Source organism: Ambystoma mexicanum, chromosome 3p (assembly GCF_040938575.1).
Source record: "Ambystoma mexicanum isolate Mex_15411 chromosome 3p, UKY_AmexF1_1, whole genome shotgun sequence".
NCBI classification, from domain to species: Eukaryota; Metazoa; Chordata; class Amphibia; order Caudata; family Ambystomatidae; genus Ambystoma; species Ambystoma mexicanum.
In genome coordinates, this window is record NC_090925.1 from 546,514,985 (window position 1) to 546,536,044 (window position 21,060).

The following is a 21,060-nucleotide window of genomic DNA, read 5'->3' on the forward strand; positions in this document are numbered from 1 at the left end:
TATGCCCTCCTCCAAAATGTTGCCCAAAAAGGGTACCGCCATGATAGTCTTCCTCTTGGACTGTCGTCGCTGATATAGGAAGCCCTCCTTGGTTTTCTTGGGCCCCAGCTGGAACTGCTCGGAGGCCCTGGAAATCATCAAGTGGAATGATCCCACTACGTTTGGTGGAGAGCCTCCATGAGGGGGTGTCCAAGGTGCAGTGATTCATCATCTGCGGGGACGAAATCCTCATCTTCGTCAGTTTGTGTGGCCGTCTCTGTACCAGTATCCGTGTGTGTATCCGGGTCCGCTGGTGGAGTCGGGTCCTGATGCGGTCGAGGAGGCTGATGCGGTGGCATCGGATGACACTTCCTCTTCTGGTCAGGGGCCTACGATACCACAAGTGCCAGTGCTGGGGGCAACCTCTGCTGAATGACCATCAATAGGGTGTGGAACGTCGACAGGATATGTCCCTCGGCTGAGGAGAGAATGATGGAGTGCAAGGCCCTGTGCCGCCATCATCCTCGTGGACTGTATGGACGGACGCTTGGTCGTCGTCCGTGGATGATATATCTATAGGCTGAACGTAAGCCTTGGAGGGCTGTTTTGGGACCTCTTCCGCCCCCCCACCTAACCTCCCCTTCCTTCCTGAGGGCTGTGTACCGTGACCCAAGCCGGTGCCCCCCCTGCCCTTTCCAGGGGTGCCTGCAGCCTTCACCGCTGCCTCGGCGGCTGTGTCGTGCCTATGAGGCAGTGATAATCTCTGCGCTGTAGGGACCACCCTCGTCGGGTTGGTACCACCCGCCGTAGCGGTTGCTCCTGAGGAGGTCGACGAAGTGGTTGACAGCCTTCGGCTGCGCCTGATGAGCCTGCTGTGAGGGCTTCTCTTCTTTCCGGCCTCCGTTTCGTCCCGTAACTTGGCCAGGGTGGACTACTTACTTTTTGAGGAGGAACTTTATGGCAAGCTGGCTAATGAGGCGGACAGCGACTGATCGCTGTCTATCCGACCTGGGACCGGCATCAGTGCCAAACCTGGGCGAATGGTCCTTGTGGTTCTTGGCCTTAGCTTGGACCCCCATGGATGGGGCATCCTCAAAGGACTTCGACCTCCTCTCGGAGGGAGACCGGTCCTAGGTGAGGCATGACCCTACACGGAGCTCGGGTCAGAGGCCTAGATCGACTTGAGCCATGCCGCCAGCCTGCAATACCTGTCTTTCTTCGTCCTTCAAGAAGCCCAGGCATATCTCGGACCCATCTTCATTGTGGTCCGGGTGCAGGCAGTACAGACACTTCCTCCACGAAGACCTGCATTGGGTGTAGAGCCTGAAAAGTGTTCTTCCCTCCTTTTTCTCCTCCGTCATGGTTGGGGGGCGCAAAGTAGGCCTAAGTCGGCCTTCCAGAAGTTGTGAATCCATGCCTGACCCCATGCTGGAGAAGGGTTTTTTAAAATCCAGATTAAATAATAAAATAGTGGGTCATCACATATCCGGACTCGCCCTGATCAGTTCTTACATTTATAGTCATTCAATACAAGCAATGTGAAGTGTGAAAATGTTGCCAGTGATAAGGTCGCCGAAAAGCTATTTTTAAATATAGAAAAGTACAAGTCTGCCACCCTAACAATGACCTAATCGCTAATAAAAGCTCCATCATCATCCTAAATCCATTCCTAAACCTTACCCAAACTCTACTTAAACCCTTATTCTACCCTAAAACCTTAACTAACACCAACCATTAAATATTTTACTTGCCGGTCACTCAATACAAAACACCAAATACATAGAAAATGAACAGTGAACCCAACTCCAACCACATAAACCGCTTGTTAATAATTCTGTTGTCCATTCCCCAACCCAAATCCCTTGCTCTAATCCAAACCTTTGCCTTGCGCTAACCACAAAGCTAAAAGTTACCCTTAGCCAGTAAGAAATCTCAGCGGGTAAAGCAGTCGCTGCTGCGATGTGTGTGATCTGTAGGTCACATTCCAATCTGGCAAGGATGACAGTCTTTCATATGCCCAAGGTCAATATGAGTACCAATTTTGACTAGAAAATAATCTTATTAAAAAAGAATATGTACAGCACTTTGGATAGAAGCACTATATCAATGATAAGTAATTATAAGGCTAATGCTTACCCTGTGCTGCACTAACGAGGTTTATCCTAACACCTATCCTACGCCAACATCACTAGCCCTCTCCAACCGCCCTATCCATTTCTTTAACACAAACCCAAAACCATTATTGTTTTAACCATAGCCTTACTATAACCCCCTACTTTCTCGGTAAACCAGGCATTCACAAGCCAACTAAACCCTAGCAGAACTGCATTTTATGTCTATTTTTCAGCTACATTTTTTCACTGCAGGTATTTTTTTTTTATTTGACTTTATTGGGTTTTATAGAACACAGTTAACATACAAGTATCAGTTTGAAACTTAACAACTATAAACTTTCCCCCCCATTCCTCCTCCAGAAATACTTTAATTTTAAACAGTCAACCGAATTCCTTTTCCCCCCTGACCCTCAGAACAGTGTTCCTTCACATTTATTCACCTATATTCCGTGTTCTCAGCCCATCGTAAGTGGCTCGTGCCTTTTTACATTAACATTCCATAATCCAGAGTATTTAAGTGTTGTGCAGAAGGTAGCCCACTCTAGAGCTCTTCAGGTACGCATCCCTCATAACAAGGTCCATTGTGGCACATACACTTATGCATTTGGTACAGGTTCATGGCTCATCATCATTCCCTTTGTGTTGACTCCCGTGAGGGGCAGGGCATATACACATTTACAAAATCATACCACATTAACTCGTATTGTGCCGCTCTTCCGTGGAGAGCTGCAGTAATTCTTTCCATTGTGCAAATGTTTATCGCCACGCTAACCCACTCTCTCTTGCTCGGGACCAAATTCGCCTTACACTTGATCACCAAACAGGCCCGTGAAGCAAGCAGAAGGTGAGCCGCTATCCCAGTCATTCTTCTCACCTTACCTTCACATTCCTCCAAGCCAAACAGTATTAGAAGGGGTGCAGCCTACCGGAAAATCCCATCAGCCTGCTTGGCCCAGCCAAGGACCTCATTCCAGAACACCTGAACCCTGGAGCACCCCCACCACATGGCCTAGTAATTGGGCCCTCTCCCCACATTGGCGCCAGCACAAAGGGCTCGCCGATTGGAACATCATTGATAACCTGTGAGGGTCATATTACCACCTATTTAGTAGATTGATGGCGTGCCATTTATATTGGGATGCTACGGACACTTGTGAGGCCCCTTTACATATTTTCGCCTCTAGTCCTGTGTCCACTTCTATGTTTAAATCTCATTCCTACTTGTGTCTCAAACTGGCAGTTGATCCCTTCCCGGTATCCAGGAGTGTTCTATACACAGTGGAGATCAAACCCTTGGTTTCTGTTGTTGTGTCAAGCAGTTTCTCAAACGGGGTGAGGTCTCTCTGCACCACCTCCTTCCATTCGTTTCTCATGAGAGTGCCCTTGAGTTGTAAAAAGGGAAAGACCGGTAGTGGGTGTATCTCAAGTGCTTCTCCCAATTCAGTAATCGTAAGGAAGACACCTCCTTTCCATAGTTGACCCACCCTCTGAAGGCCCGCCTCGAACCAAGATAGGAACCGCTCATGGTTAGGGATCTCCTTGCGTATTCCCGGAGACCATATATGGCTTATAGGAGAGGGCCACGTGGTAACTCCCTTCATGCCTGCCCCCTCCCTCCAAACTTCCCACATCGTGCCCAGTATGGGATGACTTTGGAGTTCACAGTAATTTGTCTCTGGGGACCCACAGGCAATCAGAAACGGTGGCCGGGGCCAGATTATAGTTATCAAGATGTATCCACTGCAAATCTTTCTGCCCTCTCAGGTGGGGGACTAATATTCTTAGCTGTGCGGCTTGGTAGTATACTTTTAGATCGGGGAGACCCACCCCTCCTTTTTCTTTGGGAAAGATGAGGACTTCATACGCTATCCTTGCCTTCTTCCCCTGCCACAGGAATCTTAAAATTGCCCTTTTCACTTCCCCAAAGAACACCTCTGGAAGTTTCAGCAGGAGCATTTGAAATGGATATAGAAATCTTGGAAGGCACACCATTTTAACCGCATTCAGTCTCCCGATCCAAGAGATTGACAGCTTCTGCCACTTAGCCAGATCAGCATGGAAGCAATCTAGGAGGTGGGGGAAGTTAGGCCTCATATAGGTTCTCGAGTTCTCGTGTCAGATTGATCACTAGATAACACAAGGTTGCACCTCCCACCACAAGACCGAGTGTAGAGAATCTAGTGGTGGCCTCTGGAGTGGGTTCCTGTAGCAGGAACAGTATATACTCGGACCTATTAATTTTGAAGCCTGAGAGAGCCCCATAACCTTGCATCAAATATATGGCTCTTGGAATCGATGTCAAAGGGTTCTTTACATGTAGCAGAATGTCGTCAGCATAAAGTGCTACCTTATGTTCTTTCCCATTTACCTGGAGTCCCTCAACTTGATGATCCGCTCTGAGTGTCTGAGCAAGAGGCTCAAGAGAGAGCAAACAGTATCGCCAAGAGAAGACAGCCTTGTCTCGTGCCCCTTTCCAAATCAAACCATCTGGAATACTCAGAGTTAACCACAACTGATGCCTTGGGAGACGTATAGACCGCCTTAACTCCCTTTCTGAAGATGGGGCCCAGCCCGACTTTGTCGAGTACTGCCTCTTGGAAGACCCACTCTACTCTGTCAAACGCCTTCTCTGCATCAATCGACAGGAGGGCAGGGTCACCTGACATTTCTTTTGACTCATGGATTAAGTGGAATGTCTTGCGCATTGTGTCAGCACCCTATCTCCCCAGGATAAATCCGACCTGGTCAGAGTGTATTAATTGGGACATGTGGGTCTCAAGTCTAGCTGCCAACACTCATGTATAAATCTTTGCATCTATATTGAGCAATGAGAGTGGACAATAAGATCTGCATTGTTTAGGATCCTTGCCTTCTTTGGGGATCAAATAAATCAGCGCCTGCGTGAAGCAGTCGGGAGCCACACCTGTCTGCAGGATGTTGTTGAATAAATCAGTCATAAAGGGCAGGAGGGACGAGATAAAGGTCTGGTAAAAACCTGCCGTATATCCGTTGTTACCCAGTGCCTTCCCTGTTGGGAGCCTCTTTATCACTCTCTCAATCTCATCGGCTGTAATCAGGGCACCCATCGTCTCCATTACATCGCGAGAGATTCTTGGCATTTCTACCCCCCACAGGTATTGATCTTTTTCCGTTCTCCCCTGCACCATTTCAGATTTATGTAGTTTCTCATAAAACTTTGCAAACGCCTCGGGGATCTCTGTCATTTCCATCATCTGCGTATCACCTCCTTGATCAATAGCGACAACCCACCTCTCTGCCCGCTGACCCCCGCAACCTGGCAGCGAGCAGTGTGTCTGTTTTATCCCCCTTGTCATAATGTTTTTGCCTGAGGTATTGAAGTTTGCAGATGACTTGCCCCTCCTCCAGTAGCCGAAGCTCCGTCCTTTTCTGTATGGCTTCTGCAACCCTCTCAAGCTCTCCTCTCAGTGGAATTCCGTGCTGCGATATCTAATTGCATGATCTCCTTTCTCAATCTACCCTCCATCAAGGTCCTTGCTCTCCTTTTCTTAGCCCCCCTGGCCTTTTCAGGATTCCCCGCCACGTCGCCTTCCCCGCTTCCCAGACCATTCTCTTAGACAGGGTCCTTCCACAGGGTTTCGTTACATCGCCACTTTGCGCCCTTACTTGGCAAGGTTACCAAGTTCAACTCAACAGTGACGATATCATGATCTGACCACGCGATCACCAATGCAACAGCAACCTCACTTATTCCCTCTGAGAGATACAGATAATCAATTGTAGTGAAAGTGGAGTGGGGCACCGAGTAAAATGTATATCCTGGCTCGTTCGGGTGAAACTTTCGCCATATCTTGTACCCTGTATATGCCCATCATTTCCATTACCTCTGCACGGCCGCCATCTACTGGTTCGCATGTATCTGGTTTACCGGCCTGTCTATCGAACTTGGGATCTGCCCAGAAGTTGAGGTCTCCTCCTAAAATGATATGCCCCGATACTTCGGACATTATCTTCGGGATTATTCGTTGGAAGAATCGAGATTGCCCAACATTGGGGGAGTAAAGCGTTTCTAGCGTGAGTAATATTGTGCGCTACGCCCACCACCATGATGGCCCTCCCTTCCGTGTCTGCTCACACCTTGGTAATCACTAGATTGAGCCCCCTTCTCACAAGTATACCCACTCCCTTCCCACGCCTTCTGTAATGGGCCGGAGCCCCAATGCTCAGTCCCCACCCTGGGGTTCAAGACCCTGCGTTCTTCTCCACACAGGTACTTAGTCTCTTGGAGAAAGAGCACATCAAGCCGCGCTCTTTTAAATTCCCTACACACTAGTGAACATTCCGAGGGCGAGTTGAGCCCTTTTACATTAGGCGTACCCACCCTGAGAAGGACACCTCAAGAAGGTTCAAAATCAACCGCCATACTGTCCTTCTGCACACTTCCCACACGTCGCAAGCCCATGTGTCTATCTCTTCTAATCGCCTTTAGTACATAAAACATACCTTTTGAGAAACACATTCCTGTCCATCTCCCTCCCCTTAATCCACCCTACCACCTTTGACGGCATCCAATCCAGCTGGTTTGACCTCACCAAGTCAGTCCCGGACCACCAGTGCATCTTGCAGTCCCGTCTCAGAATGATCAAATAAACATTGAGCCCCCAACTCCTCTTCCCCCCCCCCCCCAGTCACAAGAGTTACTGCATCACTCCATTGTTTCAGAGAGGGCGTGTCCCGCCCAGGGATATCTCACCATGGTTGTCTTGATAAGATGCGGGGACGGGCCCCCTCTCCCCTCAGGCGTGTGTCCTCAGGGTAGCATTTCAAGTTGCTGCGAGGACCAGCTGCCGGTCCAAGGTCTACCATCTGTCATTGGGTGGTCTGCCAGGTCCACTTATGTCTTCCCTCTAGGGGACACCGGCTCCACATCAAATCTTGTAGACCTGGTCCAATAATGTAGCACATAGCACCCAAGGATGGGCTTGACGGTCTTCTTTTGTTTTATCACTAGGCCACGTTGTTGAGGAGACACCCACTCTGCGTTCTCTTCACCTCTGCGTTCCTCAAGATTCTGCACTTGGTGAGGCGTTCATCCTTCTATATTTCCTGGATCCTGGGATCCGTCTCGGACCCAGAATGCGCCATTGTCTGTCATCCTCCCTTCTTTGTCCCTGATTCGGGTCAGCGTCCTGGTTGCCCAATAAGTCTGATATGCAAGCGTGTATATCCTTCTCTGTACTCAGCAAACTGTATTCCCCTCCCATTCAAATGTGAGGGAGAATGGGTAGCCCCCATCGATAGCGGACACCCTTTTCTTTTAGCCATTTAGTGAGAGGCATACCCATCCTCCTCATGGCAAGAGTCATTGATGATAGATCCTGAAAAATCATCACCCTTGCCGTGTCCAATAGGATTTGAGGGTTTTGTTTGGCTATCTCAAGAATTCTGGCTTTGTCGGCGTAGTTGTGAAAGCGAGCCAGGACTGTCCCCGCCCCACCTGTGGCTCTCCCAGCTCTGTGTATGCGATCTATTTTTGGTTAATGGACTGAGTCGTCTTCAAATAGGACTTCGCATGTAATGTTCTTTTCAGGTCCTGTTCGGACTCCGCTTCACGATTCGGAATCCCAAAGAGCCGCAGGTTGTTTCGCCGTTCGCGATTTTCCAAATCGTCCAGTTTCAGATGGAAATCCTCCTCTCTACTCTCTATCTATGTGATCCTCTGATCCATTTGGGACTCCAGGGTGCAGAGGGAGGTCTGATTATTTTCAACCTCTTCTAATCGCTCTTCAATTTTGTTGATTCTCAGTGTTATCTTGTCGACCTTCCTGCCAATGTCCGCCCTCATGCTTTTAATTTCACTGAGCAAGACTGTGACATCAGCCTTAGTCGCTGCCGCCTCCGCCCCTGATGCCGCCATCTCCGCTTCCTGATCTAGCTCTGGGTCGCGGTGGTGTGGATTGAACCGATATGGCGCCAACTTCTGGCGTATGTCCATGTGTTTATCACGTAGAACGTGGCGGAAAAACGTGTTCTGGTTCTTCAGGTTCGGTACTGCACTAGTCGTGTCGTGGTCATCCAATGCACAGTCTTCCAGCAAAGACAGAATTTCCCCAGCGGGAGGTGTATCACCTGTATGTGCGGGTGGCATGTCGAGAGCTTGGGGGATCAAATGCAAGGTCTCCCTAGTGGGTGAAGAAGAGCAGGCATTCCCCTGGAGCTGGTTTTGTAAGCAGGTTGTGGCGTTCAACAACAGCTGTCTCCTGCCGGTGCAGCAAGAACGGTTGTATGTGGAGGAGGGCACACGCCCCGTTGCCGGGGGCCCAACCCTCCAGTTATCTCCAGTGATTCATTTCAGTATGCTCTTTTGTCCGCGTGGAGTTTGGGACCCCTTACACTTCCTTAGGGTTTGCACTCATTGATACCATGTGAGGTCATCGCAGGCTCCTATTTACTGTATGCAGGCAGGTACATGCACTTTGTAAGATGACTACCGCTGTCCTGTTCCACTGCCCACTCCTCCAGTTTGGGGGTGTGGGTTTTGCACCTATGTGGGGCAGTGTTTACCTTGTTGCCCTTCCAATCAGTTATTGAACATCATCGCGCCCCTCCGCCCCATGCGCTTCATTCATATGTTGTGGTATTGGGTCCGCTGATGCGACTCCTTGAAGTTCCACGGGATGCACAGGACTGTGCGTGGAGAGATCACCTCAGTTGCAGGGGCAGTTGAGAGTCGGAGGATCCCAGGACTGTGCACCAGCTCAAATTGGATCCCTGTGCCCGACGATCCCTTGTTAGGGGCTTCTCGTCTCCTGTCGTTTGAGTGACAGGTACCCAGTAGAAGCTGTAGGGAGTGCGTCCCTGTATGCTACTGGGCTCTCCCCATGTTTGTCTGTCCGCAAGGGGAGGGTGTGTGCAGGCTACACTTCTACAAACATGTCTGTGCTGCTAATCTAAACATTAATTTCTTCCGAGCATGCAATGCACACTTGGTATGGAGCTCTTTCCCTTTGCCAGAATGGTCACCCTAACAGTAACGTGTGAAAAGCATGAGACAAACATACAGCTTTCAACAGTTTGATTGTTTGAGCTTGGGCAGTTGAGAAAAGCACCACTTTCAGATGCAGTCTGTGATGTCTTTGCATATTGCGACTCAGCTGTATGTATAGAGACACTGTGCCTTTGTCTCTGTGTGTAGCTGAGCAGAGATATGCAACAGTGCGCCATAACCTCCCCTCGCTGCCCCTCCCACTCCCCCACCCCCCAAGTGGACGAATGTGCATGTTTTAGTTACAGCGTTCAGGAGACTCACAGTAGTCGGGGACAGAACGCGTCCTTAACTTTGGGGGGGTTGGACCTCTTTTCCTCTTGTGTAAACCTGCCAATCTGCTCCCAGGGAGGGTACATTTTGTAAGTTTTTTTGGATTGTTGGAGCATGGGCAGTGCTGGAAGTAGACAAAATGCACTGGGGGAAACTCTCACCCCCGCCGCCCCTTTGCACGAGGGGAGTGGTGGATTGTCAGTGGTGCAGGGGGTGAGGCAAGTGCCCCACGCAATGACCCAGCAGCGCATGGCCTGCTGGGGGTGCTCTTCAGAGAAGTCAACTTTTCGTTTCCCGGGCATTGCCTGGCCGACAAGAGAACCTCAGCTGACTTCCATGCGGAGGACAGGACGGCCTGTCCATCTGCCTCCCCGCACTCCGCGGGATTGATGTGGCACACTTGGCTTGTCTGGGGAAGGTGGGGCGTGACCGGGTGTGAGTGTTTCCCTTGTAAAATGTGTCAATTTCCAGCAGTGGCCATTCACCAAGTAAAAAAAAAAATTTAAAATATAAATACAAAATAATTAAAAACACAAAATGCTACCCTTCCTAGGGGCAAAGCAGCAGCAACCTGTCGATTTGCCCCCAGGGAGGAAAAAATTGCATGCCCCATCGCTTTTGGGTCTAGAGGAGACTGATGCTTATATGCCAGTGCCTCCTAGTGGTCATTGCGGCTCCTGAGAGAGTTCCAAAATGGTGGAAAATCCCCCAAAATTGCCCTCAAACCCCCCCCCCCCGCTAGCGGAGCGGCAATGTTTTGCCAGTATGGGGGATATTTCATGGGCTGACCTACAATTGTGGGCCACCCTACTGAAATACCTCCCCCATGCACAGGGGAGGAATTGGGCTGTAACAAGACAGAGCTGCATTCTGGCATTAACTATCTTGCACGAGCTCTGTTGCAAGAAACCTGTGTGCATGCACTTTCTGTGCATGCACTTTCTGTGCCAATGGATGGGCTTTGTTTTTGGCCAGATTCATGTTAAGTTTTTCTTTTTGCATTTCCTAGAGAGGATGAGGGTTGTATGGATAGTCGGGCACTCTTTCATCCGAAGGGCAGCAGCAAATTTCACAGACCCAAACACGCCCGAGTCTCAGAGGGATGGTGTGCCGTTATACTGGTTTGGCGTTGGGGTATGCGCCTTCACCAGCTCAGAGTAGTGATCTGCGATGCCCATGCAAAAAGTGAAGTTCCACCTCCGTTCTTGTTGTGCATCTGGGAGGGAATGACATGGTCCCTTTGGGACAGAGACTGGTATTGGAGCTACGTATGGCTGATCTGGAGTGGATTTTGCTTAGGTTCCCAAACATTGTGGTGCCTCCGTCTCAAATGATTCCAAGGAGGGATTGGAGAACTCCTGGGAAGGAAAAGGACATCAACTCTTCAGTGAGGAAGCTTAACAGCGAGCTGGCAAAATTGACCAAGGCAAATGACAAAATTAGGACAATTCATCATGGTTTTATCAAAGGTAAATTGATGTTTCACAGAGACGGAATGCGCCTATCTAGGAGGCATGTCAATTTTCATTGAGGACATAATGAAGTTTAACCAGACATTACATTGGGGGGCAGGGGTGATTCCCAATGATTGATGCACTAAATGGGTCATGTGGCATGATAATAGACGACTAGATCTGTTGACAGTGAGACTGACTTGTTAGGGACTGTATTGTATTTTGTTTTGGTGGAATCTCAATGTATTCAATATATCAGTGCTGACTATTTCTTACTAAAGCCTCACCACATTATGATGCTTATTTTCTCTTCCTGGCCCTTGTAGCCGTTCGGTGCTTGTGATCTTCCCCCTTCACCCTCTACTCTCTGTCAAGGAGAATGTGGTTTTATCGAAAGGGTGCCAGCAATGTTCCTGAAGGGGCCTGGCATGTAGTTTCCTCATCTTTACTTTCTGCCTCCAGACCGTTTTGACCTCACCCAATTAGAAATACATTACAATGTTGTTTCTCACCTGCATTTGCCACCCACCTGCACCCCATGGGGGAGTGGAAGGTTTACTTCATGGTGGGCGTCTTTGGATTGTCAGTGTGTTTTCCATCCTCTTCTCCACACTTGTATTTGTCATATGCATAGGTAAAGATGACCTCATGCTTAGATTTTGTTTGTTGTGTGTTGTTGCAATCTAACCACTTTTGTAAGCAGTGAGTTATACTTTTGTATTTCACACGAGTGCCAGAAAATTAGTACTCCTTTGATTTGGTGTGTTCAGAGAAGATATTTTAGAGGCCTGCTACATTATGTAAGTAGATTTGGGACAATTTGGCGTAATTGTGTTGTCTTGGTCTACTTCACTAAAGACCAATTACTACACTAGTTTCCTTACTTTGAAAAGCAAAGTTACTTGGTGTTTCAGTCTTCATCTGCTCTTAGGAAACTAAACTTTTAGATCAGCACATTTGTCAGGGCTTCACGTCAGATGTCTGGTGAGGGGGGTTCTAAAATTACTGTTGCAGTCCGACTCAGAGCAAGGCACAGAACCAGAAGCAGAATCTGAAATGGAATCTGCTTCTGAGGTCGAGCATGAAGTAGAATCTGGAAGTGTGGTTTCTGTTGAGGCTATTTCAAGCTCATCTGATGAGGAAGAGGAAGGAAACAAAGGGGTCCATGCACCTCTTGTGGCATGTTCCACACAATGTTCACAAGGAAGCCGGGGAAACTATGAATGATGGGTTGTGGGTGAGGGTTGAGAGATACCACAAGAAAGGGTCCAGGAACACAAGGCTGCAACAAATCCAGTTATATATTACCCACAGGGCGTACATGACCCCCCAGAGGATTGCTCGATTTAAGAAAGCAGGAGCACAGACATGTCCCAAATGCGGGAAGGTGAACGCAGGGTTGATACATATGTTCTGGGCATGCCCGGTAATTAGAAGATTTGGGGCGAGGTAGCTCACTTTTTAAATGATAAAGGGATTAAACTAGAAGTGGAATCTGTATGGGCATGCATGGAAGGGGGTGGGGGCTTCCAGGCCGCGCAAGTTAAAACATGTGAGTCAACTTGAGGACTTGGCCTATATTCTTGGCAGATGCAGAATTGACATGGGTTGGAAAGCTAAAGGTAGACCAAGGATAGATGTTTGGTGGCACGACGTTCAGAAATGGGCAGAAGCAGAAACGGTAGTATGGAGCGAGGCGGTCAGTATAGGTGGGGATGAAGTAGCGGAAACATTGATGGCCTGGAGGCATCTAGTGGCTACACTGTCTGGGTCCACCCAGGCCTGCCTAGAAGATGATGATTCCTCTAGAAGTGCAGAGGAGACGGTACCCCCAGATGAAACAATGGCAGAGGTTGAAGTAGAGTAGGCTTGAGGTAGGGGGGGGAGGGCAAAGGGGAGGTGGTGGACAAATCATGATGCTGCAGATGATGCTTCAACTCAGAATGCTGTTCACCGTTTGGTTTGTTTTTTGTTGACTGTTTTGTTTGTTAAAATCAATAAAAATTGTTATAAAAATAAAAAGTTGTTTCAACACAAAAAGTTCTCAATATCGGAAGAGTCCACGTTCCACAAGGGGGTTCCATTCCCCTGAATTTCTTTCCCTCGAAGTTTCAACACAAAATGTTTGTTACACCCGGGTTTCTCTTCCTTGAATACAATAGTTTGGTGTCTCTTGTTTGGCCCACGATAGCACAGTCACAGACAAAGCTTCCTAGCTTTGTAATTCTTATTGACAGGAATAGGCTTTTCTTTGTATGCTTAACACAGTTCTGATATTTCTGTAGTTAGAAGTTCTTAACTCACTTGTCATTGCCTGGTATACCTTTCTTGCCAGGACCTCTGTTTCTTACAAACTTGCAACTTGCCTGGTATACTCTTCTGCCAAGTCTTATTCTTACATACTTGTCTGGTGCATTTTCCTGTCAGGGATTCCCATTCTTGCACCCTTGCAGTTGTCTGGTATTTTCTCTATCCAGGGCTTCTTGCATTCACAAGGGGATGCCAACCATTTCCACAACTGTATATTCCCCAGACTATTGAACTACTATAGGGCCTCAGAGATTAGACCAACAAGTGACTGGGCTCAAAGGGAATTACATAAGTCATGGGCCACTATGGAGCAATCTGTACCGGGAATTCCTTTATGGACCAAACCTTGGTAGACAAAGTGTTTGTACAATGGATGGCTGGATAGGGGGGGGACGAGAAAGATGGGAGACTTATTTCTGGATGGCAAGATCCGGTCATTCATTGTAAGGAGTTTCTGGTCCTGGAGGAAGCGGACTGATTTAGATATTTGCAGGCCAGACACTAGGTTTTACATCATCCAATTTGAAACCAGCAACCAGACTGCTATCTCTGCTGGAATTGGTACTGTTAGGGAGATTTATCATTTGTATGCTTCATCCCCTCTCCTAGTGAGAGCCCCCCTCATCACCTTTTGCTGGACTTCTGGACCTTTTTTTTCATCCAAATGAGGGGAGCCTTTTTCCCCCCCCTCATTCATTCTTATTTGCTCTGACTTTTGGAACTCTGTTCTCTGTGTTTTATCTTTACTATGGAGTTTGCTTTCCTCATGTCCCTTTAAAGGCATCTGTGTTTAACGTTTGCAACACACAGCATCTTAATGTGCAGAGTTGCTAGGAACACTTTGGGTTCTCCTTTGAGATTCTTTCACTATCCTTAACTACTGTTCTTAAGGATAGAGGGATACCCTGTATCCTTCCTAAAATGTTATACTATGAGAGATTAGCACACACCACCCTTATGTGGAGTGCTAAGGGGATAACCTTGTATCCCCCTTCTCTATGGTCATGTAACTTTCTAGTCACAGTGACAACCCTACAGTTATGGCTGGTGGCAGTAGATATGTTCTACAAACTATTGTGCTATTTTTTAGTGCAGACTGTATTCAGAGTCCCAGTTGTGCACAATAGGGGCACCTATATTCTAATAGGGTAGTTCCTTTCTTTTTTGACATTTCTCATATGATTGTCTTTTGTTCGCCCTTCGACCATTCTGGCAGGGGGAGGTGTGTGTATGTTTTGCCTTTGGCGGGATACCTTGGGTGTCCCCACCTAGGCTATGGTGTGTCTGGCCAGGCAGGAAGTGGGGGAAGAGTTATTCACTCCCCTGCCCTTTGTCTGCCTGAGTGCGTGAATGGAACCAGTTCCCACTAGGGGGCTGGCTGTCCAGATTGAACAGCCACCCGCCACTTTCTTTAAAATGCAGAGAGATTGCAGGGCGGTGTGTGGGCATACCGAATAAAGGGTGATGTTCCTGAGGGGAAAGGCAAGTCAACCACTGGATCAGAAGACGAGAGACACCTGCAGACCCTTCCAGTAACCATGAAGCGACCACTGCTGTCCTGACCCCAGTTTCTTGTCAACTGGATGTCTGAAGAGGACTCCTCCTTCCCTTTGGCTGGTGGGACCAACCAGTCCTGAGGCGAACAACAAATCGGGCCATCCTGTGAGGTGCTGTGCCTTTCCAGAGCTACAGACCGCGAATACCCGGAGTTTCCGACCCATTTGCAGTACTTCTTTGCAAGGCGAATCCGTGCAGAACTTTGCTGAATTCCAGTTGTACCTCCAGAGGCACGATCCCACTCATCCACGTCCCCTCACCAGAGTGCAGGACTTTAGAATCAAAGATGATCGACCGGGCAAATACTGTCCTTGGTTTTGTGCTGATAAAAAGACGCCAAAACCGTAGACCAACAAAGGAGACCGAAGAAATCCGTGCCAAGGGTCCTTCCTCAAGACTGCCGCTGAGACATCCCATTCAGAGTCCTTCCTTTCGTCACCAGACGGAGGAATCAGGAGACCAAGTCCGTCGCTGCTGCACAGGGAAGAATCCAGCTAAGTTTACTTCTTCTAACCTAAGATACAGTGGGGTGAAAGGTATAACTTACCTTCAACGGGAGAGTTGCTCCAGTGTGATTGGAGTGCGTGAAGAGGTGTCATGGGTGTCCACCCTAACTCTGACCTAAGCTTGCCAGCTTGTGGAACTTCAGGGAGTCCTTTTTCAGGGCCCCCTAATTCGTGTTATATTGCTAAGTATCTTATCCTAGACACTGAAAGTATCCTGAGGAACTTTGCTTATTCTGCTACTTTGTAAGACTTTGGCTCCACTCCTACACTGACTTTTTCGTAAAGTTACGGAATGGACTTTGAAAGCGTTAGAAGCTAGGAAAAGTGTTTTCTAGATTGGGAGGATAGCTCAGGGGCAACATGCTCGCCTTGGAAGCAAGACGACACGGAGCAAAACAGGTTCGATCCACGGGTCCGCGCTTAGAAGCCTCTGGGTATTAAGCGCGTTATAAATAACCTATCATATTAAGTACTGCTGCTGTGTGTATAACCAACTTTTTTCCTTCCAAAAGGACTATCGGATGTAGTTTTGCTAACTAAATAAAAATTACAGTTTGTCTGTAAAGTAACGAGAGTGTGCAGTAGTACCGATAACACAGTAAAACTGTCAGTGTCATACTCTACAAATAAAGTCCCTACTACTAAAGTAATTCCCCCCTGAAAAGAATTCCAGTGTTTGCTGGTTAGTGAAATAAGTATGTATCTACCTTCCCTGTGTAAATAAGTATAAATGCATATTTTAAATATAACATTTACTGTGCAAGAGTTTCTTTGGACTATTGCATCTACTGGATTCAGTGTACTTACCCACAGCTCACATCTTCCTCATACGATAGGACTGGCTGCTCTGCCATTCTACCAAGATTCTTTGGGTAGCACAGACTTATAAAAAGAGTTGGGGACCTGTATGCCAAGGGATCATTTTAAGAAGTCTTTCCTAAAGTGGACTTTAGGAAAACACCCCTAACGCATACTCTAAAGGGTTCATCTCCAGCCTTGGTAAATCAATTAACTCTCTAGTCACTCCCGAACACAGATCCTACTGTGACAGGTGGGAGCGTGAACTTGGCCTCTCACTAACTTCAGACGAATGGGAAAAGATGTACAGGGGGGTGGCACCTATGGTATGCCCCCACTTAGCCGGGACCCAACCCAAGATACTGAACTAGATGGAACAGAAATGCATGCAGGCTTCTGGCGCCTTATAAATAAAATGAATACATACATTTAAAAAATCACCTGGCTTCATCATGCTTACCCAAGCAATTCCAAAATGTGCTGGAGGGGATGTAACAGAGGGATAATTGCTACATGTTTTGTGGGGATGCCCGTTGATACAGGATTTTTGGCTGAAGGTGCTAAAGGACACACAAGGTGGAGATACCACATGACCCCTTACAGTGTATCCTGGGATTTAATGATGTTTTGGACTCATCGCTCACCTCCTCTTAAAAAAAAAAAAAACTTCTGGCCCATCTTCGATTAGCTGCCAAATTGGCCTTTCTCCAGCCGTGGAGGCAAGCAGAGCCTCCCTCAACGCACTTGTGGTTAGACCAAGCATGGACTACATTGCGAATGACTAAACTCACTTCTAACCTTAGAAACGCAGTTACCCTTTATGGCTTTTTGGTCGCCCTGAAGGGAGGGGCGAAAACAGACATTCCTGTAATTTTGCGGATGTCATGGTTTGTCAATCCGGTAGTTAGCCGGACTCTGTTCAGAATGGGATAACCCCAATAAAATCTGTTTTCTTTTAAAAAGAAAAAAAAAGACGATCCGGAGCAAGATCCCTTAAAGCTGGGAGACAAACTCGGCAGAAATATGACTTACACCACAAGCGGGCGACTACCGAAGTTCCGGTGGAAAATGCGGAACGGTGACTGTTCTAGCAAGGTGGTCCACTGGGTGGTCCAGGGACACTTCCGAAGGCTCAGGGCAGCTGGATCCTCATGAACAAGCTGCCACTGGTTGGTCCCACCAGTCCCAACGTTTGAAGCACCACTCTGGGCCTTCGCAGATCAGGTATTCCAGCAGGGCTTCTCTGGGCCAAAAGCATGAAGGGATGCTGGGCCTCCTCAGAAGTCATCCACAGATCTTCAGTCGGCTGCTTGTCTACACAGGATACATGGCTCCAACGCAGATCTGAAGAATTGGCTACAGGAGTCCTCTGATCTAAAATCCTGTCTGGAAGCAAGTCTAAGCCCACCAATGGTAAGAATCTGCACCATTCAAACAGCCAGCAGTGGTCTAAGTAGGGTCCAATGTGGGTTTCACACATGCCACACACCTAGACTTTCAGGCACCATGGATGTGGAGTGGGACCAGATTGCCCACCCCGTTCATGGGTCAAGCACACACAACAAGGCATCACTAGCCCTGGAAAGCAGAAGATTTTGCGGGCTAGTGTATGACCTTATATGGGATTTCCTGACCCAAGAAGGCCAAACAACAATATGGCCAAAGAACAAGGAAAATCTAATGGCACAGACATTTTAGGGTGCTAGCTACGTTTAGTATCCATATGTGGTAAACACTAAAAAGAATGCACAAATAGGTTTGCTGCCACCAGCTTGTCTTTAGGCAAATATAAAAGGAACCAAAAATCTCAAGTGTAAAGGGCTAGGGAGCTACAAATGTATCCCCACTGCATTATAAAATGATGTGTGCAATGTTGAAGAAAAAAAAAGAATAGTAAAAAGACAAAAAGGGATACTGGGTTTCCCAGTACTGGTGGTCTGAAAGACTGATCAGTTTCCCCATACAACATTTGCATAATGCCTGGGCGTTAAGCTGAAGGCTTCACTTCCCTGTAAAAAGTCATGGCAGGTTCAAAAACAAAAGCATACCATTTTGGGGTCCATAGAAACATGGACAGAAAGTTGCCAAAAGAGAGATACTTCTAACAGGAGCATGGGGAATCTAAGGTCATGATGCTTGCAGAGGCCGAGAGATCCATCGCCTTGCTCAGAATGCAGGATTATGCCAGATGGTAAAGCAGCCTCATTGGTTGCACGCACCCACCATTACAAATACCATTAACGTATTCCTAATTTTAACTGAAAAACGATTACCTGTATTCCTTGCACATTTGAAAGATAGTCCAACTGTTCAGAAGGTCTAGCCAGAGGGCTATGGGGAACATAGCCCAAAGAGTTATTCTTCAATATGGTCTCTGCAGTTGGAGACATGCCCCCATATAATAATTCTCTTGCAATCATTGCAGTTACTGTTGCCTTGGCTGGATTTGGGGCTACTCTATTGAACTCTTTGGTGTGATGTCCTTGATTGGCTCCGACTGCTTGTGCGACTTCAGGTACCATGGGAAGAATACCAGCAGGAAGTTGCTGATGGCTGTGATAAGGCATCCTAAACTCATCGTCTTTATTACCTTGAAAAAAAGAAAATGGTGCGTCGGTACACATTTTTCAGTAACATTTCAAATATAAAACAAAGTGGCTATAGTTTAATACAGTACATGGCAACTTTTTCCAAACCAACAAAGTACTTGCAAATAATGGTAGAGCTAAGTGGTTGTTCTGGCAGCAAGATGGTCACCAAACTCTCCAACAGGCACCCATGAAATCCAAAAGAAAAGCGAGATTAAAGGAAATCTTGTTTTTTGTACTCCATAATTTAATTAAATTATTATTGTTTTGTATTTATTGAGCATGGACCTAGCTTCGGAATGCGACAGACAACTTTAAAAGTTGGAGTAAAACAAAAACAAAAAACTTTTAAGTCATAGAGGGACAGGCACGGAGGGGAAATCGGAGATACAAGGGAGTGGGGGAGCTAGCAACAGGGCTGGGTGGACAATTTTGCAGCAAGGCATGTACAAGGCATCAAGGAACTAAACAGGGGGTTTGGGTGAGTAGATCACCCACTCTGAGGTTAGGTGTGGACCTACGTGTTTGGGATGAGCCAGTCCTTGAGGAGGGCCTTCCTGAATTGTAGAAGGCGAGGGGAAGAGTCTGGTGTTGACGGGGAGGAGGTTGCAGAGTCTGGGGAGTAGAAGAGAAGGCCTGTCTCCTGGTAAAATTGTGTGGTGATGGGGAATACCGAACAAAACCCCTAAAGGAGGATGCACTGACCTGGCGCAAGTGGCTAATTGACAGAACACACAAATGAAATGGAGGTTTAAAAATGGGAAAAGCTTGGGATAAACATCTATAAGGGTTAGCGGTTAACCTATAAATAAATATGGGAGCATCAGGATGAGATGCACAGTATGGTGATGGTCGTGTCCTTATCTAGGGGATACTGGCCTCCACAAGGGAATTTTAACGTACAACAGAATACCAGAGACAAGCCTGATGCCGCTTCTTAACGACAGGTGCCCTTCACAGGCATATAGAGCTCTGCCCACTATTTTCCCCAGGTCACTGAGGTTCAGGGTATTTTCCCATTGTCGCTCAGACCTATTTTACATGACTGGCCAGCGCACATTCTTTCCTCTTGGTAAGGGATGAAGTGCCCTTCACACTAATTGACATAACTAGGGGATATAGTGCCCTTTCTAATCTGTACATTGTCCTGATCCTCTCTAAGGGTTATAATACTTTTCATAGAGTATAACAGTGCCATTCACAAGAGGCATGCGCAGTGAGGCATAAGGTACCAGATCCTTTGGTCTCTCCCCAGAGTAATCCAAAAATGCCAAGCTTGCAGTCCTAGGCGATTCAAGGTTCTTCACAGAAGGCCAACTCTAGGTCTCAACCCAATCTAGTACTCTTAGCTAGCACTGGCTTTTGCCACTCCTCTCCCGACTTCCTCAAACTGTCAGCATGGATTGGCTTTTTGGTCTTTAGCTTCTGTACTCCTTGTGGCAAGGCCAGAGAAGGAATCTCACCACAAAGCAGTCCAGAGCTAATCTTTGCCCAGAGTGGGAAGGCAACTGGGGTGGGGGGGGGGGCACAAGCCCTACCCTGTCCCTTGTGCCAGTTTATATGTTGGCAGTGCATATTTGTCTCACACCATGCTTCTACCTTAAGATGCTGCCCAGTCTTTTCCTCTTTGTTGAAGAGAATAGTATGTGGAATGATAACACAATGGAACAGCAATCCATGAGACCCAATATGAAGCAGTCTACCAGCAGCCGAGAAACTGCAACCCGAAAATCCAACAGAAGGCTATCCATTTCCTGAATTACATTACCGGCAGAGATGGAGCACCACTACAAGATCTGCTGGGAGAGGCCAAAGAAGACGTGTAGTAAAGACATTAAGTGCTGCAGGGGAGCAGCAGTGAGCCTCTGCAGCCCGGCAGCTACACTATACCACCAGTTACTCTTTAGAGGGATTCAAACCCTCATCAAACCAGGGTAACTCTGCAGCTACTGAAGGCCTCATAATAAATTTGAATATTGCCCATACTGGCCGCCATTACCTTTGTTACATGGCAAACCCACATGGAAAAAGTGGGTGGGGGGGGGCTTAGACCCTATTGAATGACTTTTTTCAATATAAAATATTCAGGGTGGGGCTTTGCTCCCTTGTTAACACTTCCCCCTTGCACATATAACTCCCAGGAGGGAAAGATAGAACATGATTGGCTAGGGAAAGCTGGTCAGTCAGGGAAGAGGAAGGGGTCAGGAGTGGAAGGAGGGGGGCCGAGGGAGTGGAAGGAGGGGGGCCGAGGGTGTTTGAAGGGACAGAAGGTTGGTGGAGAGGAGTCAGGGGAAAAGATGTGGGTAGAGTAGAAGGGTAGAGTGATGGTGGGCATGAGTGAAAACAGCCGAATCCTACAGAGCAATTGCAAGGCATGCCGCAATGGCTATTAGAACACTAACCTTGGTGAGAGCAGGGCAAGTTAGGCTCAGTCAGCTACTACACAGTAGGGTTTAC

The 21,060-nt window shown here is 47.6% G+C and overlaps 1 protein-coding gene across 2 annotated transcripts in view; it reads right to left on the reverse strand.

The window, feature by feature from the left end:
• Nucleotides 1–21,060, reverse strand: part of STAU1 (staufen double-stranded RNA binding protein 1) — a 1,155,286-nt gene that overhangs the window by 283,366 nt on the left and 850,860 nt on the right. For both annotated transcript variants that reach the window (XM_069651277.1, XM_069651276.1), the window contains one exon: nucleotides 18,289–18,605. In XM_069651277.1, coding sequence (XP_069507378.1) covers nucleotides 18,289–18,605 — 317 coding nt within the window. The remainder of the gene's footprint in view (nucleotides 1–18,288; nucleotides 18,606–21,060) is intronic.